Raw genomic sequence first — 25,354 nt, forward strand, 5'->3', positions numbered from 1 at the left:
TTTCCCCAGCTCATCCTCACCATCAGACACCAGCTGCTGGAAAGGCTGCACTCTGTGAACTCCCTCCAGCACTTTTCTGGGCCTGGCTAATCACTGGTGCTCACCGGCTATACAGCAACCACCACACCTGCCTCCGCTCTCCCACTGGTGGGACCGTCCCATCTGGGACCCCGATTATTGGGGTATTCACTTACAGCTGGAAAGCAGCTCAAGGTGCGAGAAGGAAGAGGAGGGAGGAGGTGAAGTAAGACGTCAGGGGTTTGGAGATGAAGGGTGATGAGTTCACACCGTGGGGGGAAGCAATCCCCAAACCAGAACGGAATAACGATCAATGGCGATGCATTTATTTCAGAAAACCTTGTCTCAGTGTTGCAACAAACAGCAAAATGCAATTATGGCAAACTTGTGGCTTTTTGTCAGGAAGCAACTTTTGGTTGCAGTTTGTGGCTAAATAAGCTATAAGTACGACAGCTGGGACCAGATGGGAGACTGACATCACTTTCACACACCGGGTGTACCACAAGGATGTGTTCTCGGACTCTGTCTTGTGACGATCCACGACTCATGGTGTTCTCAAACAAACACGATGTCATGTTAACAAAACACGGCGCTGGACACAATAAACACAGAGCACCGGAGGAGGCCAAGGTTGTGGTTGACTTTGTCTGGCAACACCAGTTGCTCCCCAGTGAACCTGACTAATACAAATATATGACAGAATAGTTTAGGTTTAATGAGTTGCAACATTTTATATATATATTATTTTTAATTTTTTTTAAAATGTGCATTTCTGAGCTCTTTCAAATATTGGCCACTCATTACATCCTTTTGACGTACTTGGGACACCAAGAGAGTTGAACTTCTTACAGAAAGGAGTTAGGAAAACATTTGTAGGTATATTAATATTGTCACAATCTAAAGATATGTTTTGCACCTATTTATTGTCACTGCTTGAGTCTGAGCTCGGGATGCATTATAGATCACAACCTAGGACATTTCTCATTTGTCAAATAAACTTTTTCTGATTTTCATTCTAATGTAGATGCTTGGATAAACTACTCAAAACAATTGAAAATCATTTGCTGAAAAAACATCACCAAAACCCAAAACAAATTATTATTATTATTATTATTATTATTATTATTATTATTATTATTATTATTATTATTATTATTATTATCCCTGACCTCTAAAGCTAACAAGGAAAAAAAATTAAGGGCAATAATTGAATTCATGTTATTGAACCAATGACTTTTATTTCCCCCGTCCTCAGTCAGGTATAGGATTCACAATCTAATCCTTCCATCTGCACAGAAATAGACTTCCCCAGCAGCCATGCAGGCCCGGGGCTGCCGGTGATGGTCATTTGGGAGGCAGATCATATGGTGGGGTTGCTTGTCCATCGACGGAGATTTGTCTCCCCCCACATCAAGAGCTGACATAGAAAACTATATTTAGAAGCTGGCGTCGTAACGCGACGCTGCCGCAGACGTACGCACGGTGGCTGTGAACTGAATACTGATTGGCAGGAGCTCAGGAAAATGAAGCCTTTTGATATTTAGGCTTACAGCGAGGAACTGAGAACCAAAACGGAATTTTGGACAAATTCAAGATTAATTGCTAAATAAAATAAATTTAAAAAAATGAAATTGGGTTTCGTAATAGTTCATTCTGAATAGAACATGTCATCTATATAGAATAACAATAGCTTAAGAAATGAAATACTCCACAATGTTCTACAATGGTTCAAACAGTTATTATGGAAGAACAAAAGTGTCAAAATCAAATAAACAAGAACGTCGTTAAATGTGTATTTATATGCTTAATAAGTACATATTACATATGAAATTCAATAAAGTGGATGAAATAAAAAATATGTACAAAGAGCCTATTTATTTTTAATGTGTTAGTTATGGAAATCTAAAAGTTAACCATTATTTTTGTATTCAATAACATAAAAATGTAAGACACATTAAAGTTACATGTTATTATAGTATTATTTAATAATGTTATGGTCCTTTTTTGCTGCGTACCATGAAATAGTTTCAAATCCCACGGTGGCTCTTTTAGTAGACTGTGATGCTTAATTGGTTTACCTGCACAGCAGGTTAACTACAGGTAAACCACGCTTAACAGTTCTAGAGTGATCCCCTCTCATTGACTGATGCTGAGCCAAAAATACTATAATCAAAAAAAACAAATCAATAATTAACTGTGTGATTAAATGATTGATGGGCCATACAAAAATTGCCATTTTAGAGCACCAAAGTAAAAGCATTCTACACACATCCCTGAGCATGGCACAGTGGAAAACAGGAACCATGAAACTGCTGTAATAAAATAAGAAATAATAAATCATTTTAGTCTGACTTACACTTTTAATCCATATAATTAAACTTAAATCATTCGACATAATCAAGTGACATATGTAATTAAATGTAGCTATGTGTTTACTGTATACTTCCAATTTCTTTTGCATTTTTGTACTGACATTTAAAAATAATTATTACATTCATATTTGTGGCACTTTTGGCGTTCGGCAATGTACTGAATACACTTCTATAAGGCAGCATTAATCAACAATACGGTAATATATGGTGCCTCGCCCAGCTGTAGGCTACTTTAGGGGGTGTAGTGAGGGTGTGTAGGCCTACTGCACTTTATGAATAATGAAAAAGTGACGTAAACAATGCGGCTCTCTTTGCGGCTCCAGGCTCGAGGCGGGCGCACGGAGGCGTGATGCGGCCGTGACGTGGTTTGAGTCGGGGATCTTTAATCCTCTGCCGCAGCAGCCCAGCCGGTCACCGGAGGAGGGGGGCAGCAAGGTTCGGACGGGAATGGACCGCGCCGGCTAGGATACGCGTAACCAGGCCGAACAGCTCGGTGTTTAGGTAGATAGTGAGACCGCCGAGACGAGGAAAGATTACGACGAGAACCAGGCGAGTATTTCTGCCTAGGCCTGACCCCCTCCACCTCCAGCCAATTCACTCATATTTCCCCCGCTGAAAGGACCACACGCAGACACACGGGCGGTCGAATATAAACATTATTTAAAACGCTTTTATGCTGAATTAAAACGTCGAATTTGGCATTCGTAGAATTAGCCGCCGCACGGATACGGCGCCTCGCCCTGCCAGTTTCCCCGAGAGTAATTTATTCCTCGGTTCGCCCTTCACGAGCGTCGCCGCGTCCCCTCTTTTCCTGTCAGCTACTGCGCATCAGCACAACATGCAGGATGAGCCTGTGGGGGTGACAGCCGCGCAGTTACCCCCATCAGTCGAGGAGGAGGACCGCAGCAGCGGCTCGGTCAGCAAATCCGCGAAGCAAGCCATCCAGACCGAGAGCCAGCTGAGCTCCTTCACGTCGGATTACAGCCACCTAACCCAGAAGATCGCTTTCCCAGAGCATTTCTGCCACACGCAGTCCCTCTGTGACCTTCAGCGAAGCATACATCAGCAGTTAGAGTTCACCCAGGCCGAGCAGTCCCCCCCGCCTCAGGGGCGCTTCAGTCACCTGCAGCCCTTCTCCAGCGCCGCTGACCCCCGCGGCTCTGCTGTGGAGGCGGCCGAAGCCGATGCTGCGACGCCATCGCCTCCCTCTATTAATCTGAACGAGATCCAAATGGACTCCCCCATCGCCCACCACTTGAATAACGGCAATGGCAGCAGCAGCAGCACCGGCAATATGCTGTCCGGGGGACTCAGCGCCGCTTTCCCCAACCTGCCCTCCTCCCAGGAGATCCAGAGCGGCCCGTCCTCGCCCTCCCTCCCCGGTTTCGGCACCCCTTGGTCCGTGCAGGCCAGCTCCTCGCCCCCACCGGCGCCCAACTCCATCAACCCCATGCACGCGAACGCCATCAGCCAGATGCCCAGCACGGACTCCGAGAACAGCTTCTACCCGGGCATCCCGTCCTCCATCAACCCGGCCTTCTTCCAGAGCTTTTCGCCGGTGTCGGCTAATCCGTGCGCCGGGATTAACGTGCAGGGCTTCGGCGGTCCGTTCTCGCCTCAGATGAATGTTCCTCAGCAGCCGCAGAGCCGCAGGTCCCCGGTCAGTCCCCAGATGCACCCCCAGCAGGGCGCCTTCCTGCAGCAGAGGAACAATTACAACCAACACCAGGTGAGCATCTGGGCAGCATCCTCTCATAGTAAGACGGTGCATTGTGTAGCAGGATATTAGCTAGGAATTGGTGAAAAATGTACTTCAAAACGCACTGGAGTTCAATTAATTGTATTCAAATTGCCAAAATTGAGGGTCTTTTAATGGAAGCAATGTCATAGATTATGGGGATCCAGGGCTGTGACTAATGATTATTTTAGTTATGGTTAGTCTATCTATTATTCTGACGATTTAATCGGATGAAAAATTGCCAGATTCAGCTAATTGTTTCATTAGAAATACATTAAAACATCCAAATAAATAATACCGTTCCTTTTTTATAAAAGAAATAAACATTTTATTGTTTAATTTCAATAAAATAGCATTCCTGTAGAGTAAGCTTGGTCATTTGCAGCAAAGGATGCAGCTAAAACATTACTTCTATCATCAACATGTTTCTGTTTGACAGTCTATAGAAACTTTATATAATTTTTTGTACAGTTATGGATTAATTACTTCTCTGAGTATGTTGCTCTTTCAGAAAACAGCCTCTTTGAGTCCTCCAGTCAACGATTAATCGATCACTAAATTAGCTGAATTATCAAAATTATCTCAATAATCGATTCAACGCGATTATTCCGATTAATCGTTTCATCCCTGTGGGAAACACCTTGTGACAGTATGTAGGTGTTCGAAAAAAAAATGTCCCCAGTCTGCTGCCAGGCTCTTTGAGGGATAAATATTTCTTTTCATAATGCATTATGCAAGGCTTAGAGTTTCTACCCTTGAGGCATAAAGAAGGAGCGGGGGAATGCTGGAACTCTGAGCATCGCTGAATCTTCCTGTTGTTCTCTCCTGGAAGCTGGCAGTGGGATGCAGTCACATGGCGCCGGACCATCCCTGTCTTGTGGTTCGCTCGGTGGGAACAGGGTTGTTTCCGCATCCTAAATGGGTGCTTATTTATTTTATTTTTTTTAATTTATTTATTTTTGGGTGAAATGAAAACATCCAGTGTTGCGGGTGGTGGCGTGGCACACCCTGAGCAGAGGCTCACACGAACCTCCCCGCTCTGCAACAGGAAGCTTTACGAGCTGGGTAGCCTTCAGCTTCAGGTTTCTCATGTGATTTGCACACTGACTGTGTGTGTGTGTGTGTGTCAGTGTTGCGGGTGGTGGCGTGGCACACCCTGAGCAGAGGCTCACACGAACCTCCCCGCTCTGCAACAGGAAGCTTTACGAGCTGGGTAGCCTTCAGCTTCAGGTTTCTCATGTGTGTGTGTGTGTGTGTGTGTGTGTGTGTGTGTGTGTGTGTGTGTGTGTGTGTGTGTGTGTGTGCGTGTGCGTGTTTGTGCGTGCGTGTGTGTGTGTGTGTGCATGTGTGTGTGTGTGTGTGTGTTGACTGGGTGTGCCTGTAAGTGCTTCTGCAGTGTTGTTGTTTCTTCGCCCTTTAACATTTTTTTTCTCTTCTTTGAATCCATTGTAAATATATTTGCATGAAAGCAACAAAGGCAATCACCCTCGCCCAGCCCTGATCAAATACTCATCCAAAAACGTATCGGCAGGCGAGAAAAGGCAGAAAGTCGACTTCTCTCCATGCGGTGACGTCGTTAGGATCTTGAAACACAGAAGAAGCTTACTTCTGAACTGAGACAAACTGTGATGACGCTCTAATCCTATATTCTTATTTTCTGAGTTTTCGGGGGGGGTGGGGGGGGTTTATTCCAATTTTTGTAAAGCTCTGACCTGAACTAGATAAGAACTAAGCTAGTTCTTTGATATGTCTAGTTTAAATAAGCTAGTTTTAAGAACCAGCTTAAAGAACTAGCTTGTTTAAGCTAGCTTGTATTTTCTTAAAAGAGAAAATAAGAACTTGTATAAGAACTAGCTTTATTTAACTAGTTTAGAGTTTAATAAGTTAGTTCCGATTTAACTCTTAAGTATTATATAAAACACTGAACAACCTATCTGGAGGAATTAAAAATGTGATTTTTCCCAATTTAACTTAAATTCAATTCAGTTAAAAGTAACAAAAGAGAAATTAAGTGCTGTTGTAAGTAACTCATATAATCCAACTTTCTTGGGCGGTGATGCTTTGGGCAGGAAGGGTCTTTGGTAGCAGTCCGTCTTCCAGTGAATCACAAGAGGCCCCTGACTGAAGACTGTTGCTGTGTGACAGAGTCATGACTGTTATGACATGCTAACAAAAACAGAAAAGTAAAACCATCTTTTCAAAAACAGGACCAGGTGTGTCTCTTTCACATGACTGACAGTCTATAGTACTAGTAAAGTAAAATCCTCCTGGTTATGCGAAAGGAATCTATGTAAAAAAAAAAAAAAACAATAACGAGAATGTTGCGATACCTCTTTTATACAACAGAGTATAAAACAACAGAGGGTCATTGGAGATAAAAGAACAATATATAATTAGAAACAGAGGACTAAATTACCACCCAAAATCTTCACAATTTTTAGACTAATTTCACATCCATACAGGAGTAAAGTTGAATGTTCTGTTGTGTTGAAAAGTCATAAATTTAATTAAATATTGAAAATCCAATTTTCAATATTTAAAGGCATAAATTCATATTAAAAAACTGAATATTCGTGACATTATGAAGTCAGAAATTTGCAAGAAAAATCCCAGAAGTTTACTAATGTTGTAAAATTAGACATTTGCATCAAAAATGCCACAAGTCCTCAAAAATTGGTGTAGTAGATCTAGAAAATGTGTATCTGGATATTTTCCAGAGTGTAAGTGGCGGATCTAGACTGTTCTCCGGTATTAGAAAGACATTTCCCAGGTTTAGACTCGATGCAGCCATGTTGCAGCTTTTTCCTCACTGGCTCAGGTGTGTATTCTGGATCCTGTTTCAGGCGCTCAGGATGAGTCTGAACCCTGTATGTCATTCTGGTTCAGAAAAAGAAACCACTGTGAAAAGCATATAGATGTACATCTTCTGTATTTACCACTTAAACCTTAGAGGACTTCTGTTACTTTTTTTTTTTTAAACAAACATCTGACTTTATGGCGTAGATTTATGAATACACTCCTGGAAAAAAAATTTTTCTTGCAAATTTATGACTTTTCAATATCAGAAAATATCCAAGATTTGTCTAATGTTTGAAATTATTCTCAAAATTTCAAAGTTTTTTGACAGAAGTTTACTTTTCTGCAGCCAGTTTGTTTTCTTTATCTACATTGGCCCTAAGACTCCATTTTTACATCTTTACTACTTTACAAGATGGTATATATTCCACATTTTTTTCTTTTAGCACACATAAAATTATAAAGGTGCATCAGATAACAAGATACTATTTTCTCTCCAAGCTCCATTTAAAAAAAAATTGTGGATTTGAAATTAATATTCAAGAAGGAAAAACTCAAGATTTATTGTCAGATGTGTTAATTTATTAGATCATTAATTAATTCATTAATTAATTCATTCATCTATATGGAAACCTTAAGCTGCCTTTATGTCCAATAATGATTAATTATATTAGAGCCGGAGACGACGTCACACTGGGTGACAGATAGGTCAGTCGGTTTTACACGGCTTAGCAGTTAAAAAGAATTTCACTATTATCTTTAAACAAACGTGTGTGCATAGAGAGTCCATACGCTTTCCTTAACTGTGAGGTTTTCAAAGCTCAGCAAATGTCGTTCTGGTCCAGAAAAGGTTCTGGACGCGTCAGGTAACATTACGCTCCATGACAGACAGATTCTGATCCTTCAAAAGGATAAAATAGAGGAAACTTTGCTAGAGTACGTTTGGTTTCCTGTTGTCTGCCTTCATGGACTTCTGACGTGCCTCCATGGGAAATAGTTTTCTTTCCTCAGACTTCTTTTTAAACACCTCTGTCAACAGAACAGAGCCAGTTTTGGGTCTCCTTCCCACAGTAACAACTCAAACCATCGCAGCGTTGTTGTTGTCGCCAGCGTGACCCAGGAGCCCTTAGGGGACGCTGTGGTTTGCTGATCGCAAAATGATCCGATCTTTCTGTTTCTGCCCTCTGACCAGAGCCAGAGCAGACGGTTCCTCGGTACGTCGTCTCTGTCGTCTCCTGCAGGTTCTGCCATTCTGCTCATATGGACGATGTGAGCACGAAGTGACTGGCATCTGATTAGATTTTGGGTTTTTTTGTTGTAAAAATATTTAGAAATATTTTTCTAAATATTTCTCGCCTTGAGAAACGCTGTGGACTTCGGAACATTATCTCCTGTATAGGGCTGAAACAATTAATTTGAATAATTCTGATTAATTATTTTAATTGTTCAAATAATTGTCAACTAATTTAGTAATTGATTAATTGTTAACTGGAGTACACAGACAAAAAAAAAGGCAATTTGCTGAAAGAACAACACCCTCAGAGCAGTAATTAAGCCACAATTGTACAAAAAATACATAAATTGTGCAATTAAGATTAAAAAAAACTTAGTGGCATAGTTTTATTTTTACCTGGTTCAAATTATTTAAGAATAAATCTCTAATTAAGCACCTTTTGCTGTCCAATTATTAAGTGGTTAATCAAAAAATTTGTCAACAGATTAGCCCTGCAATGCGCTGATGTTAAGTCAAGCAGAAAGGGCTTTACACATGTTGATGTTAGATGTATTTTTTTTACCTCCAGATGCGTCCTTAGCTACCAACTAAAGTAATGCTGTGTTCTTGAATTTAAAGGCAATGAAATGTGTATTTTCTCTCTTAAGAAAATTAATTTAATTATTTACATGTTGTATGTATTTTCAATATTGTACAAAATAAAAAATCAGCATAATGTGCTAATTTTTAAATCCAATTAATCGTCAGTACAATCAATTACTAAAATAACTGTTAGCTGCAGCTCTGCTCCTGTACCTGATTAAAAACAGTAACGCCACTTCCACTCATTCCTAGTAATAGTGCACACCAGACGCGCCTATTTGAATTTTTGAGCAAAATACACTCTTATATTTCACCTTTTTGGTTCTCTTCGTCACAAACAAAGCCTATTGCCTCTGAATAGGATTTCCACATGACATTGCCAAAAAAGAAGGGTGATGCTGAAGCAGAAGACACTAGGTCCAGGTGGAGAGAGTGTGCAAGTTACAGTGGTGGTGTCGCAGGGCACGGGATACTTAGTATTAGTCTTAAAGCTCTAAATCTTCTTATCTACCCACCCATTACAGAAGCAGATAAAGTTCGGCAGTGGCTGACGAGGGGACATAAGGGATGGGATTAAACCGAGCATTAAACTTGCTGCTTATTTGAGGCATATTTATGCGTTTGATCTAACCTCCCGCTTGTTGCCGGCGCAGCCCATGGTGAAAGCGTCCCCGTGGGGGAGCCACCAGGGGAACGGCTGGGGCGGCAGTGGCGGGGGCATGTCTTGGGGCCGGGACCACCGCAGAGGCAGCAGCATGGGCGTGCCCGGCTCCGTCAGTCACGCCTCGCCCCTGAAGAAGCCCTTCTCCAGCAACGTCATCGCTCCGCCCAAGTTCCCGCGCTCCGGAGGGTCACTGGGGCCGAAGTCCTGGATGGAGGAGAACATGTTTCGCACGGACAGCAACAGCAACACCATGTTGCCCCTGCAGGTATGAGCTCAGCTGTTCACATGATTTCAGCATTTATGTTAAACGGAATTAGTTCATGCTCTCATCGATGCGCATATTAACCCAATCATAATGTTGAGTTTTTGTCTTTCCTGTTCTCTTCTCAAATGTCCCATTTTGTCGCTTTATAGTCACAAACGTCAATACATTTTCCAGGTTTTTGTGCCATAGAAAAGCACAAAGGGACAACCTGTAATTTAGGAATGTTTTCACACCTGATAGTCAAGTAGACTGGGTTCGATTAGGAACCAAAGTTGAAACATTTATTACATGTTCAGCTGGTGCGAGTTGCTTTCACACTGTGAAATGATTCCCCTCCTTTCCTGTGGTGGCGCTTCACCAAGAACCATTGAAGGGAACAACATGAAAACCTCTGAAGACGACGCTGAGAGCAACTTCCTTCTTTGCAAAATGCAAACAAAAATGGAGTAGCATCAGGTTTTAGCAGTTTGGCAAACAACTATGAGGCAGTTCTCCCTGCTAGCACTAAATTAGTGTGTTTGTTTTTGTTGCATTTACCCAGAATGCCCTGCGCTATAGTCCACTTCCTGCTTTTAGAGCAGATTCAGGTCCACTTGTGTTCACATATGTTTGCAAACTGCTCTAGAGTTCACTTCGATCAAACCAAGACAGAGGTTTTTATTCGGAACAGAGTTTGCTTTTCTGGTCAGCGTCAGAATTTAATTTTACATTCACACCTCCACAAATGAACTGGACTTTCTAGATAAACCAACTGGAGTCCGATTAAAGCGGACTAAATGTGGCTGGTGTGAATGCTATCTTAATGTCGGTATAAATCCAGGTTTCTTGTGAAGGTCTCAGCGGTTTATTGGAGGACATGAGGGAACAAATAGGATCTTGAAGAGCAAGGATCACAGCAGATGTCAGAAAATAACAAGCAGGGTTAGGTTTTACGACAACATCTGAAGGTTTAAACATGTCACAGAGAGCCCTGTTCTGTCCTTTATCTGAAAATGAAAAGAGTAGAGTACAGCTGTCAGCCTACCAAGACATAAACCGACAATAAACCGTCAATCAGAGAAGCAGCCAGGAGGTCACTGTAACTCTGGAGGATGTTTTCTTTTTGACAGCTGTCAGTCATGTTTTTCACAAATCTATAATTTAATGTTAGAGTGAGGAACATGGTGGTAGCAGCATTGAGTTTGAAGTGACATACAGACAGACATTGACTCAAGGGAGCTGAACACAAACTTTTCACATTTTCATTTGGAAGTTACTATGAAAACCATTTGTCATTTTCCTCCCGCCTCACACTATGTACTACTTTGTGTTGATCTACGAGACAAAACCCCAACAAAATGCATTGAAGTTTGTGGTTTTAATGTAATAAAATATGGAAAAGGCTCAAGGGAGAAGAGCATTTCAAGGCACTCTGAAGAACTAAATCACTAATTCACGTCTTTGTTTCTAAAGATTTCTGTGAATTTGTTCTTCTGGTACCTCAACGTTGTTCCTCTAAAGGGAAACTCAGCTACTAAAATTAGATATTGGAGGAAACAACAGCTGAGTTTCCATTCACTAGGAAAATGTGAATTGATCCGATGATTAATTCTGATTAAAGGATCAATTCACAATTGTAAACCAGTCTGTCCCTTTGGGAACAATAATGACTGTAATTTAGTTTGAACTCAAATCAAATGAAAGCCGAAAGGAAAGTTTAAGCAACAACTGAAGTCGACATCCTTCAGAGGAAAGTTGACTCTATTTGGAGTGTCTGTTTTCTTTGTGGATGTTTGGCGTATCCTGTCATGCCTGGAAAGATGCAATCAATTGTTGGGTTTTACTGCGTTGGCTCGGACTGAAATTTGCTGATCCAACATGTCCTCTTATTCCGTGCCAAGTCTGACACAATTTGCAAAACTTGTTTGATTTAACACCCCATGTATATTAAATCTTTTGCTGAAACAGACTGTTCAGTTGTGAGGTTCAGAGTGTGACAGGCAGGACCAGTTTCTCATTGTTGTTAACTTCCTAATTTTCATACACACATACCGTTTTTGTGTGTGTAAACTTTATTGTTTCTCACAATTAAAGATAGCAAATGAAGATGCACTTACAGAACAAAACAGTAGGAGTTTGAATCAAATTTATTTCCCAATCATTGGTCGGAAGCTATTTAGAGAAAATTTGATCATGGACTGAACAATTTTTCCGTCTCTGCATGTTAGCTCTTTCTACATAAATTATTTCCATTCACCTGTTCATATTAGCATTTTTTTTCTTACAATAAATACACTTTATTTTCCAAAACTATCATTTTGGATGTAAAATCCACCTGAGTAAAGGAAAAGCACTTACGTTTCACTTATTTTGCATCACGTACATTGCCTAACGACTCAAATGAACCAAATCGAAACATCTACTCTAAGCTTTTTTTTCTCAAATTCACTGCAGTGCTAAAATTGACAACTCATCAACACCTGGTCGAGAAGCATTTAGGAACAAATTCAAACTTAGTGTTTCCTTTTGGCTACCAAAGCCAGCATGACGACAGGTTTGACTGACGACTGATTAGGGAACTTAGAGGAAGAAGTATTGTCTGTTCTGCATGCTGTGTTATTAAAAGGCTGCAGTCGTCTGTTCTCAGAGGCAAACTCTGGACAGTATCGGGATGCAGTTGTCCAGACATTCTCCAGACTCTCTCAAGCTGTCCTTTAGCTAAAGACCTGATGTTTTTCTTGTTAAATTCTCCCATGAAGCCATTCGGGCAGAAACTGCTGAGAGAAAATCACAAAGTTACATCTGAACACTGAAACAAAGTGTCACATTTCGTCTCTTCTAAAGGGTTTATTTAATAATCTACACTTACTGAGGCCTCGTCAGTCGGTTAGTTTTTTCTACGTTCGTTAACTGGGTCATATACGACTCATTCAAATTAAACTAATGATATCAGCCCGAATGAGGTTGCCGCCAAGTTGTGCGACTGTTGCTATGAGTTTGTATTTTTAGTCGTATCGGTGCCAAGAAGAACAACGTTTCCATTCCAGGAAGCAGGCCTGACTTCATGGATGAATTTCCATAAACAGTGTCAGACCCAGAAATTTTTCAGATTCCAAGTCTTTTCCTTCCTTCCTTTTCTGTTTAACGTTTGGCTGTCGCTGACAGAGCGCATCTATGCAGCATCACCTTTCCACAGTCACATGGGATTCAGTCTGACGACGGTAAGAGAGAGAGAGAGTCACCTCTGCTCTCGGTGTCAGAGGTCAGAATAATTCCCCAACCGAATTTAGTTTGGGCTGAAATTAATCTTCAATAACAGAATCAACTTTTGCTACAAACAAATCGGTTCAGTCAAATTCTGAAGTATTTCTTCCAATAAAGATATTGGTTTATCTTCGTGTTTGAACATGCTAGGTGTCTCTGCTTGCATTTCTGACACGTTAGCAGGACTAAAGGGTGGATTCGTCTCTGTTTTAAGACTGAAAACCACTGAGAAATTTCTATGGATGCTTTTTCATTCTTGTACTTTGTACCTCGCGGCTTCATAAAATGATGTTTTAGTCATTCATTTGTACTGAATGAGATCAAACTAATTATATTTCAACCTTGCATCGTGAAGGGTATCACGTACAGAACCTTGATGCAAAGTCTCGCAAAAAAAAAAATCTGGATATAGAAGGATTCCAGGTTTTCACTTTTCACATTTCTTTACCATTAAATATAAAAAAATACCGTGGTGCGTTTGTGTTCTGATTCAGTACTTGAAACACCTTTTGCTGCAGATCCCAAGACTGAAGTTTTTCCAGATTTTTCTTGGCAAAATTCTGTCACACTGAACAGAGATTGTGGTGAACATACATTCTTACAGATTCTTCACTGAATTCAGGCTGGACTTTGACTAGGCCATTCAAACACGCCAACATGCTATGATCTAAACCATTCCTTTGTAGCTCTGGCCTGTACGTTTAGGGTTGTCATCCCACTGGAAGATGAACTTTCACTCCAGTATCATGTCTTTTTTCAGTCTTTTTTCAGCCATTCAAACAGGTTTTCCATCAGGATTGTCCTGTATGTGCATCTTCCAATCAAACCTCAGCAGTTTCCCTGCTTAACATAACCATTCCCACACTGCTGCAATCTTTCCTATCTATGGCCTTTCTTGCTTTCTTTGTAGACGGCATGACAGGTAGTATTCCTATCAGCTGATTGGTTATTTTTTATAACCTAATACTGCTAGTCTGCTGCGTTCCTTTAATCCACATGATGCAGATGTTCACTAATGGCCTTTAGCAGGGCTTCTTTCATTTATGCAACGACGAACAACGGCGACAGGTGAAAGTTGAAACAATGAACAGCAACGTCGACTAAAGTTGAGCAGTTTTCAACTTTCTTGTGTTGCGTCACATGCCTGCTATTACGTGACAAAATGCAAAAGAAAAAAACAACAACAAAAGAATATGTACACTGACATCTATTTGTGTACAACTCAGCTCCTTATAGTTGTCCAGCCCCTCACTGGCTCACCTCCAGGCCCTCTAATTGAATAAATATGGAAAGAATGTTAATCTGAATCTACGGTCCCCTGCATGTTAAGCCCAACAGCCACATTTCTGAGGCTTTAATACTCACAAGCCAAAATCACAAATCTGTGATAGATTTACACATGCATCATGGTGTTTGTGCTTCATTTATGTCTGGCAAACTAACAAGCATGCGCCTCTTTTATTTATTTTTTTCTTTTACTTTTCCAGGACCGCTCCAGAATGTACGACAGCCTGAACATGCACTCGTTGGAGAGCTCCCTGATCAACATCATGCGAGTGGAGCAGGACCCGATAAAAGGTAATGTGGCCTTTTCTCTTTCGGTCTCCGCCCGTCGTGGGCGGGGGGGGTCAGAGGAAGGCGATCTTGCTTGGGAAATTGTCTCCAGGAGCCGACGAGCCTGTTTCTCCCACAGCCGTGTTGTTTTTTTCCACACGCGGGCTTATTTACCTCCCCGCTGAGAGCTTAATGCCGGTGCCACCAGCTGCACATTCAACTGACCCTTAAAGCTCTGATTTGGTGGCTGGCTTAACCTGGCCAGCAGAACCGGCCTGCTGTTTTTTTGTGTGTTTTTTTGTGCATCAGTAAGAGTAAGAAGAGAAACCTGTTTTCTGACTGTTCAGCCTTTGGAAATTCAACAGATTCAGAATGAGCTCTGGGCTTCTTCTGAATTATTTCTAATGGTTTGACAGCGACAGGCAGAGAGTGCGACACTGTCCTGGCCTCCCGCGCTCAGCTGCTGAACATCAGAGTAGCAGTGTCAGATGACTGCACCCTCCTCCTCCTCTGCCTCTTTTTCCTTCTCCTCCTCTTCCTCAGTCGCCGTCTCCACCGCCTGCCAGTGGCTCATTTACAGCCGTGTGAGCTATATACGCTCTCACTTTACAATATTGAAAGAACAGAGGAAGAACATGGGTGGCACAAACAGGCACGTCTGCTTTGGTTACTGATTTGTTTGTGGACAAGCAATAAGCGCCATCATTCCTTTCCGTTTTATTAGAGATCCACCTGTGCTCTTCTTCCAGGAGCTAGATTTTTTTTTTTGGGGTTGGGGAGGGGGATTTCCTGCTTGAACAGATGGACAGGACATGAACCAGTGTGCAGAGCAAAAAAGAAGACGGGAGGGGGGCGGGTTAATTTTAGATGAGATCACCCTTCCACACACTGTTTATGACAGCCAAGAGGGGAGATGAGAGGGACGACGGCTTACAAGGCCCTGACAGGCTATTTACAGCATTACCACTTTATTATGCTTAGCAGCTTTTAAACGTAAGAGCACATGGTAAAATTATCAGGTTTCATTAGCTTGTTAGCATAAAGTAGCTAAGAACTTTTTAAGCTCTCGAGGTTTATTTAATATTTTCCAGCTACGAATGAAACATTTCAGATTTTTTTCCGTTTTGGTAGATAAACAAAAATAAAATGCAGACGAGCCCATTATCTGCTCCACCATGACTCATCTGCAGACTGCAGCTTCTGTGCTGGAGCTTTGGCAAATCCAAGCCAAAGGGTCCTGCCTTGTATTCTTGTCATGCAAATGCAGTTTCACGGCATGAAACTGGTCAGTACAGGTCAGACGACCTGAAGAAGAGGATTCAGAAGTCACATCTTCTTCAAATTCTCAGAATTCCCTTGCAAATGGTTATGCAGATGAACCTGCACTAACGGTAACCTAAAAACGACGACTAGGTAACTTAAAAAGTGGCATGGTTGGTGCTAATTCCTCACAATAGGAACTGCGAGTCTTTTCATCATTCGTCACATCCATCCATCCATTTTCTTTGCACCCTTGTCCTTAGAGGGGTCGGGAGGGTGCTGGTGCCCATCTCCAGCTAATGTTCCGGGCGAGAGGCGGGGTCACCCTGGACAGGTCGCCAGTCTGTCGCAGGGCAACACAGAGAGAGACAGGACAAACAACCATGCACGCACGCACTCACACCTAGGGAGAGGCCAATTAACCTGACAGTCATGTTTTTGGAGGAACCCGGAGAAAACCCACGCATGAGAACATGCAATCTCCATGCAGAAAGACCTGGGCCGGGAATCGAACCCAGAACCTTCTTGATGCAAGGCAACAGCTCTACCAACTGTGCATTGTCACATGACAACTACAAATCTCTATGAATTCTCAGGGAATCCACACAGCCATAAAAACTCTTAAAAGTATTAAAATTAAGGCCTTAAACTGTATTAAATTCAATAAAAATCACAGGTTTTATGTTTTGTCATGGCAGGACTATTTTTACCTTGTATATGTTGTTTTTTTCTCAAAAATCTTTATTGTCATCTAATCATCTTCATTGTGACTTGAGGCGGTTGAGGCTACTGCTAACTAGCTGCTAATACCTTTGCTAGCTAACTCCATAGCTTAATTTTTTGTGCATTCTGTTCAAAAGGCAGACCCCAGAAATGTCACAGTTTTGAAGGTACATGGCTGAAGCGCCCCAGAAAACGGTGACTGTTGCTAATGCGACATAAAAACTCTGAAATCGGAAGTTCAGTGGATTTTAAACATGGAGTTCAAACATTAGTCTTACAAGTCTTTACCAGGTCGTAAATTTAATTGAAAATGGTTTTAAAGGTCTTAAAAAGTCTTAAATTTGAGTAGGTGAAACCTGCAGAAACTCTGATTTTAGTAGGATTTTATGTGGTGCAGTACAACAAAACCGTTAAGAGGAATACAAATGATAAACATGGTTTTCTTTTTTTGTCTTTTACAAATGAAAATCTGGAAAGTATCTGTGCATTTCTATCCAGCCCTCCTTACTCTGATGCACTTGAACCATTTATCTTCAGACACATCCTGTGTGTAACTTAGCATAAATACAGCTGTTCTCAAAATTCCTAGAGTAAACTAACTTATATAGCGCCGTTTCAGACAAACTGACCACTCAATGCGCTATACAAGAAGAACCTGTATAAAATTTCAAACTGTGGCTTTGCAAACTCCCAAAAGACCTGCAGATGTGACTGTAGAGAAAAGGTGACTCAACCAAGTATTGACGAAGGGAGGCTGAATACAAATGCTCAGTGAGAGGATATTACAATAAGACACTGCATGCGTCAGAGCTTTGACAGTAACTAGATACCATTGAAATATTAAATAATACTAAAACATCCTGCTCTGTATGCTGGTTACTGCATAAAAATCCCATTTACCTGTCACTATAACACGTTTTGCTGAACGATAAATTGTCCCAAAAATGATTGCGGTAAACGATAATATTGTCGTTTTGAGACCATTTCCAAGTAATATGTTGATAATAGCATAATAATGCAAGTTCCCTCTCTCAAAGACTCATAAACTTTATTTTTGTACAGGACACTCCATACTAGAACAGGAAGAGATTTTAAATATCCAAAATAAAACACAAAACCAAAAACAATAAATCAAAAAGAAGTAGAAACCACACACAACCAAAAACCATAAATAAGACAGATCATTAAGTGAATACCAGTATTTACAGCATGAAGCCAGCTTTTAAAAAAAGCAAAGGTTCACCTGTTCTAAAAGAAATAAGAATAAAAATCAATGTAATTAGTGAAAAAAATGTCATAAATGCTCTCTTTTTTTTAAATGAACATTTGTATCGTTTTTGCCTGTAGCACACAGCTGTGCTCTCCCTGTTTGTTGTTTCTGCATCAGTTGCCATGTAAATGTGTCAGCCTCATCCTGCCCTCTCCCTCCGCTTTCCCCCTCATTGGTATCTGTATTTGTATTTCTGTGGTGTGTGTCTGAGTTTGTAACATGTGTGTTTCTCATGTCAGGCCGTGTGGGCTGCCCTAACCCCGGGGCCGACGGCCTTCTCATGCTCAATGGTAATTATCTGGAAGCGTCGTCGCCCTCTGTGTACCACTCCCCTCGCTGCATCCCCCGTTACTCTTTGACCTCGTTAGACTCACACTTCACCACCTGCAGGGCTCCTCGTGTAACTCTTCAAGGCTTTCTATTTTAAAATGCTGTCACACTTTTAAGGGCAACATACTGTAGATGCCTTAGTATTGATACTCTCAGAACCTGATCTACATTGTTATGTCTAGCTGTGGGGACAGACTCACATACATGCCTTTTAATAATAAAAAAATAAAATAAAATAAAAATGTTTTTGTTTTCATTTGTTCTAAGTATAAGAAAAAAATCTAAATCGGTTCAATTTAAATTCTCAACTTAGCAGAAGCTACGGTAATTTTTTGTGGTTGATTTCTGGTCACAAGCTCGTTTGGATCGTATAGAAGGCATGTGTCAAACTAGAGGCCTGTGGGCCAAATCCGGCCCGCCGTAGCTTCTTGTGTGGCCCTCTGGGTTCTAGACTAAACACCAAATGTGCTCACATTTTATGTCATCGGTCAAGTTAATGTAATTTTTTTATATGTTTACTGTCAAATTATATCAGTCCCTCCAGTTTCTTGAGAATTATTGTGGAAATTCTCGCAAAAATCAACAAATCCCCACACTTTTTAGCGTGAACACAAATAATTGGGAGTTTATTGTAGATTTTGCTAAAAGAAATTCCAAATTAACACCACAAACACTTTGATTTTTATTGCAAAAAAAAAATAAAAAATCACAAAATCCTGGAAGGACTGAAAAGATATTTAATAATGTTATTTAATTTTAAGAATTTGTTGATATTTTAACAGTTTGTGATCAGGTTTTATTGATACATCCTGGCACAACCGGCCCTTTAAGAGCATTCATGATCTTGATTTGGCCCAAAACGACAATGAGTTGGACACCACTGATCTAGCAAATTAAGCTCCTTTACTCAACTCTGAGATTTCTAAAATGCTGCCAACATACTCAGCATATTTCACAGCGGACGACGTTTTGCTCTCTTTTGCTCCTCTTCAGTCTGAATGTTCTTGAGACACTGTAAATGGTTCACTTTTAGGCAGGCCATTCCATCCTGTTAATTAATTACTGAAGTCAGTTGATTTGTAGTTGGATAAAGTTATGAGATAATTGCAGATTAAAGTTTAAAATGTTTGCACGGCTGAACTTTGCCCTCTTGTACTTTTCTACATGCAGCCAGAAGCTATGGGAGACGTCGAGGTAAATACTGCGATGTGTCTGTCTTCTCCTGTGGCATGTTTTCCTGCTTACTGTAAATGGGCTTTCAGTCTGGAGCGAGAACTCGCTGTATTTTGGATTTTAGGTTTTAGAACATGTTGGGGTTTTTTATTTGTTTTTAGGAAGAAACTTCCTTTTCCCCCTTTGCTGTACATAAAAAACACAATTATTTTACTTACCAAGTAAGAATGATAACAGTGGTTTCCAGACTGTTATTCTCTTTCCATTAGTTGTAAATATTTGATCTCAAATGTCTAGTTAATGTTGTTTAGGTGTTTTTACATACTGTAGATCAATTACCAATCAGCTTAGCTTTTTATATAAACACGCATTAGCTCCTGTGCATTAAACTAGGAGGAAAATGGTCTTCAGTTGAAACTGCTCGGTAACTATTGAGTTCTTCGGATGTGAGTGACGTAGACATGGAATGTCTGGTTGATTAAAAATCTCTTTTCAGGCATTTTAGATTACTGATTGGATTTTCAAAACATGAAAACAGCCTTAAAATGTGAACTTTCCTCTTCCCTCTCTGTAAAAGGTCATCTACCAGGCCCGGTTCTGCACAATGTGGATTACATTCAGATTGTTCTGTTCCACAGTGCAGCCCTGACATATGTGTGTCTAACATTTTGGCCACGTGCAGCTGAACGTGAGTCGGTCGTTGACAGGCAGGTGCTGCAGGTTTCAACACCTTCTGCGTTTACAGGACCAGCTTTGTGACTTAAAGTATTCAAGCCCTTTGATCCTGACCATGTTTTAAAATCACCTGAATTCATACTGTGGTTAAATTACATCCAGGCCTGCTGGATATTATTTAGAGGCATCAAAGTAAATGGGGTTGAATAATGTAAATATGCTCTTCTTGTGTCAGTCACATAAAATGCCAGTGAGGTACATTCAGGTTTCTGGATGAAATGGGAAAAGTGTAAGGGGTGTGAATACTTTTTGGGGCACCTGAGGTTTGGTTCAGTATTTTATTTTATTTTTTTAATCCAAATCAAATTACTCTTCAAATTTTTGAGAGCTTCATATATTCTTTGCTTATCCGGAACATTTTCTAACTCTAAGCTGCTTCAGTTTGTAATTCAACCTTGTTAAATTAATTACACTTTTTTGTGTTTTTGTATATTCACAGTTGGCGGACCACTTAGTGTTTTTATTTTAATTTTTTTAGACTAACAGGCCACAAATAGTTTCAACGTAATTATAAAGGATTAAATTGAATATATTTGCCTTTGGCAATGCTGGTAATTAAATTTTAGAAGAAAACATGATTTATTTGTTATCAGTTTAATTATTTTTATTACGACAGATAATAAACTGAACACTTTGGAGGTCACATGATTTTGTTCCCAGCTTTTCAGCCCTGCCTCATCAGCCATGCAGCTCAACGCGGAGGGCAGATTATTGCGTGTCACAGTCACAGATCTGCCAAAAATGAAACTGCACATAATCCTCGCTTTAAGCTGCTGTTTTGTCTCTGCGTTGCAGTGCGATGAAAGTGGACAGGTTATTTTATAGGGCGCTTTACTCTCTAATCTGTCCCTCTGTAAAGAGGAGAAATGATGCTCCCTTAAAGAGGCCGCACTGCCGGGGCGCTTTCTGCAAATTCCCGCTTGTCTCACCTTCCTGTTGATCTCTGCCAGGCCGCTCCTCTCTCTTCCCGATCGACGACAATCTCCTCGACGACGGCCACGGCAACCAAGGTGTCCCTGGAGTCCTCGGCTCCCCCAACTGCTACCCCCACCAAAACGGGGAGCGCATCGAGCGCTTCTCTCGTAAGGTGTTTGTGGGGGGCTTGCCTCCTGATATAGACGAAGGTGAGGATGACCAGACCGGCTCCACGACTGGGGTTTTTTTCTGCTCTGTCTTTCACTTTTTACATCTGTTTGTTTTGTTTGTTTGTTTTTTTCTAAACGTCGATTCAGATGAAATCACCTCAAGCTTCCGTCGCTTCGGTCACCTGGTGGTCGACTGGCCACACAAAGCTGAGAGCAAATCCTACTTTCCACCTAAAGGTATCGACAAAACACACAAACAAGTCTGATATATCATAAACATTTTCTATAAATGTTTTCATCCTGAAAAAGAAAAAAAAATCCTTAAAGTAAAATCTTTATTTAGTGGGAGAAAATCCCAAATTAAGAAATGATTTAGGAGAATTACTGGTGTCACAATTATTAGCACCCGCTAACATCCATCATCCGCCCTGCTTCGCCCCGCATCCAGCAGTCATTTTCAATTTCTGGTAAATAATCCATGACGCTGAGTTTCCCCTTCGGGGTGTAAATATGATCACACAGAAACCCATTACCCCGAGTCATTAATCCAAAATTGGAAAAAAAATAGTAGATGATGTCATTGTCTTGTTCTGGAAGCTGGACTCATTTATTTTGAAAATGTAGCTCAATCAAACATGGCAGAGAGATGCTTGATGTGCAGGATTTTCTACTCCAGGTTTTCTGCACCACATGTCAACACGACAAATCTGATTAGCCGGCCAACATTGAAACATGAAGTGATTTAGGAGAAACGTGCAAAAGGAGGCTGGAGTTTATGCAATAGATATATATTTTCTACATTTATTAGCCTGGATATGGATAAATACTTGTTATTTTATGGGAGGCTTATGCCTCCCATTCAAGTCTTGTTTTTGAATTCTTTAATTCAAGAAGAAGACATCAGGGCAAATGATGTGTTTCAGGGCCATTCATTGTTATTCAAGTGTGATAAATGTGCTGTTTTTTGAAACTCATTAAAGTCACTGCTGACCAAAATAATCATGATTGTAATATTAGTCATAATGGAGGAGCTCTGCATTCAAATATTGTAGAGATTTTCATAAATCAGGAAATATCCAATGGAAAGCAGTTAGTAGCCCTAACATTCCCAACTTCGACCGGTGAGAAATAAAACAAAAGACGTACATTTTTGACATAATTATAAGTTTTGGTGAATCACAAACAGCATTTTTTTTGTTAATAGGAAAATTACAACGTATTTTGGCCAACATGTTCAACTAATCCTGGATCATTTTAAGAACAGACAGAAAAAACTGGACCAAACCCACTGGGTCTTCCAACAAGATAACAACCCAAAATATACTGAACACAGAAGTGGCTCATCAGTTGCAGATTTCTCAAAGAGGAAGGCTCACATATCCCTTTCTGTATGACCCACTCTGGTGAAATGTTAAGGGAGAAGATTAAATGCTTTCCCATTGGCCCTAGTAGGTTGTGCAAAGTGATGTTTTTGAACTGAATCCACATTAAGACCTTGTGTATGTGTGTATTTGTCCAAGGATACGCCTTCCTGCTGTTCCAGGAGGAGAGCTCGGTGCAGGCCCTGATTGACGCGTGCATGGAGGAGGATGGGAAGCTCTACCTGTGTGTTTCCAGCCCCACCATCAAGGACAAACCAGTGAGTTCAACGCCCAGCATCTGTCTGGCAGGAACATAATGGAGTCGTCGTGAACATGTTTCCCGTCTTATCAAGAGACGAGAGTCAAACTTGTGTCGTGTTTGACTGCAGGTGCAAATCCGACCGTGGAACCTGAGCGACAGTGATTTTGTGATGGACGGATCACAGCCTCTCGATCCCCGTAAAACCATCTTTGTGGGAGGCGTCCCTCGTCCTCTGAGAGCAAGTACGTACCCCTGACTGTGTTTTAGTGACAACAAAACTATCCTGACTGCAACCATGGTGGGACAGCCTGTTATCCGATTGTGGTCTCTCTTCTCGTAATGTGCTAATAGTGAAGCTATTTCTTGGTTTAGAACTTTAGCATTTTTGCTAACATTGAAAACGTTTAGCAAGCTTACCCTTCCCTGAATAAATTTTTTTTCTGGTGAATGATAACGTACTGATTCTCTTGGCTGTTTTGTAAGCTTTCAGTTGAATAAAGTTTGACATCTGTGATGATTTATCTACTGTTAAGATGAAATCTTCAAGCTAATCGTTCATGCTCTTATTTTTAAGTGTGTGAAGACTGTTCATGCTGTAGTTCTATTTCCTCAGTTCTAATTTCCTCAACTGAACTTATATGTCTGCCTTTGTAGCATTTCCAGGGCTGACATCATATAATTTCAATTGAAGTTAGCACTTTAGCATTAGCTTGTGCTAAATACCATGTTGGCGTAATGCTTTAGCATTAGCTTATACTAAATACTGTGTTGGCGTAGCGCTTTAGCATTTGTGTAACTATTGTTTATAACTAGTGTTTTAGGGTTAGCGAAATTAACTTTTTAGCTAGCTGTGCCCACAGCTGCTATTATGTCATGTTAACTTTCCTTTTTTAATATTCTCTGCCTTTGTTTAGTTGAGCTGGCCATGATTATGGACCGCCTCTACGGTGGAGTGTGCTACGCAGGAATCGACACAGATCCAGAGCTCAAGTACCCCAAGGGGGCGGGGCGGGTGGCCTTCTCCAATCAGCAGAGTTACATTGCTGCCATCAGTGCAAGATTCGTCCAGCTACAACATGGAGATATTGATAAGCGGGTACAGTTTGTTTTATTAACAATTCCCACACACTGAGGCATTTAAGATGTGACCCACAATTTCTCATTGAAAATGCAGGTGGAGGTGAAGCCCTACGTCCTAGACGACCAGCTGTGTGACGAGTGCCAGGGCGCTCGCTGCGGCGGGAAATTTGCTCCCTTCTTCTGCGCTAACGTCACTTGTCTCCAGTACTACTGTGAGTTCTGCTGGGCCAACATCCACTCCCGCGCAGGGCGAGAGTTTCACAAGCCCCTGGTGAAGGAGGGCGCCGACCGCCCGCGCCAGATTCACTTCCGCTGGAACTAACAGGGGGCCGGGGGGCTCCACATCCAGCGGTGACGGTCAGAGTTAAGGGAAACACCGGCTAATGGGAAAAAGAGCCTGGCTCTGCCTCTCCTGCTAAACTAAGCTATCAGTATAATCAAGTGCGCAACACTATACAATATATACTATATATAGCTATATATCTTTTGTAGCAGCCAAACACCGCAAGCCTCAGTTTTTCACCAAAACCCCCCTCACATCTCAGGCTCTGACAACTCTACAACTCTTTTGTGGTACTTTCATCTTTTTCTAAGAGGAGATTTAAAAGAAAAAAAAAGAGATTGATTTTTGTAGCTTTTTTTATTATTATTATCATCATTATTATTATTATGATTATTATTGTGATTACTATTATTATTTTTGTATGTGAGATTTAAAGTAGAAACAGGAATGTTTTTTGCATGGGGGCAGCTCGTCTGTCTGTCTGTCTGCTGCTAGCAACCACACAGTGCGTTCAGTGCACACTTGTTTCCGGGGAAAGAAAAAAGAAAAACTCGATTCTCTAACGTCGACACGTGCCGCAGGTGATTTAACCAAAGGTAGCAAAAAACGATAGGAGGCTCAAAACTGACACGCCGTCTGACGCGGAAACAAGCGTTCCTTTCTAATGCCGCCACGGGCTCTCTTGTTGTTTTTGTTTTTTGTTTTGTTTTGTTTTTACTTTTTTAGAAGGTTTATTGAAAGGAGAAAAAAAACCCAGAAGAAGAAAAGGTTATTTTTTTGTGCTCATTCTAACCTGTAGAGTGATACCTCAAAACACAAAATCCGGTTTTCTGCTAACATTTATACTTAAGAAGAAAAAAAAGCTATTTTAGAAGCTTTGCTGCTATATATAATTATATATGAATAGATATGTTGGTGTTATATTTAAACCCGAATCATGTAAAATGAAATGCAGTATGCACTCAACCACTTAACGGCGCCACAGAAAGAGTTAAGAGTGCATGCAAACCACAATAGGCTTGTAGCTGCAGAAGTAGCATGCAGGATAGATGTGAGAAAGATATAATAAACCAAAACAGCTGATCACTGAAATCCTATTTTAAAAAGGCTTCAAAACTGAAATTCTGTACTGGGTAGCATGATCATCAACTGCAGATTCCTAAATGACAAAGAAAAAAAAAGTCAGATGAAGTTAGGTAAGAAGAAGAAAAAAAACATACATAAACTTGCATGCATCGATGTTTCTCTGTTGTTTGATCTGTTTACATACTATCAATACAAAAACAAGTGATATCGGTTCTAATGTAGACTTAGTAGACGCCATCC

The 25,354-nt window shown here is 40.8% G+C and overlaps 1 protein-coding gene across 4 annotated transcripts; it reads left to right on the plus strand.

The window, feature by feature from the left end:
• Positions 1 to 2,605: 2,605 nt before the first annotated feature.
• On the plus strand, positions 2,606 to 24,397 carry cpeb2 (cytoplasmic polyadenylation element binding protein 2). 4 transcript variants are annotated; one of them, XM_008407528.2, is made up of 11 exons: positions 2,606 to 4,119; positions 9,394 to 9,669; positions 14,400 to 14,490; positions 17,959 to 18,009; positions 19,220 to 19,243; positions 20,908 to 21,081; positions 21,190 to 21,279; positions 22,563 to 22,681; positions 22,793 to 22,907; positions 23,580 to 23,761; positions 23,840 to 24,397. In XM_008407528.2, the coding sequence occupies exons 1-11, from the start codon at positions 3,229 to 3,231 to the stop codon at positions 24,065 to 24,067; spliced, it is 2,241 nt and encodes a 746-aa protein (XP_008405750.1). In that variant the 5' UTR covers positions 2,606 to 3,228; the 3' UTR covers positions 24,068 to 24,397. The 4 variants fall into 4 exon arrangements, with proteins under 4 accessions (XP_008405750.1, XP_008405751.1, XP_008405752.1 ...); XM_008407529.2 differs by lacking the exon at positions 19,220 to 19,243; XM_008407530.2 differs by lacking the exon at positions 17,959 to 18,009 and having other exon boundaries at positions 2,607 to 4,119.
• Positions 24,398 to 25,354: the final 957 nt, after the last annotated feature.

This window comes from Poecilia reticulata, linkage group LG4 (genome assembly GCF_000633615.1).
Source record: "Poecilia reticulata strain Guanapo linkage group LG4, Guppy_female_1.0+MT, whole genome shotgun sequence".
NCBI classification, from domain to species: Eukaryota; Metazoa; Chordata; class Actinopteri; order Cyprinodontiformes; family Poeciliidae; genus Poecilia; species Poecilia reticulata.

Bases quoted from the DNA above. Each gene is read 5' to 3' on its own strand.
- cpeb2 (XM_008407528.2), top strand. From the start codon at position 3,229: ATGCAGGATGAGCCTGTGGGGGTGACAGCCGCGCAGTTACCCCCATCA. The intron at 18,010-19,219 runs GTAATTATCTGG...TTCTACATGCAG, and splicing joins CGGCCTTCTCATGCTCAATG to CCAGAAGCTATGGGAGACGT. The intron at 22,908-23,579 runs GTACGTACCCCT...GCCTTTGTTTAG, and splicing joins CCCTCGTCCTCTGAGAGCAA to TTGAGCTGGCCATGATTATG.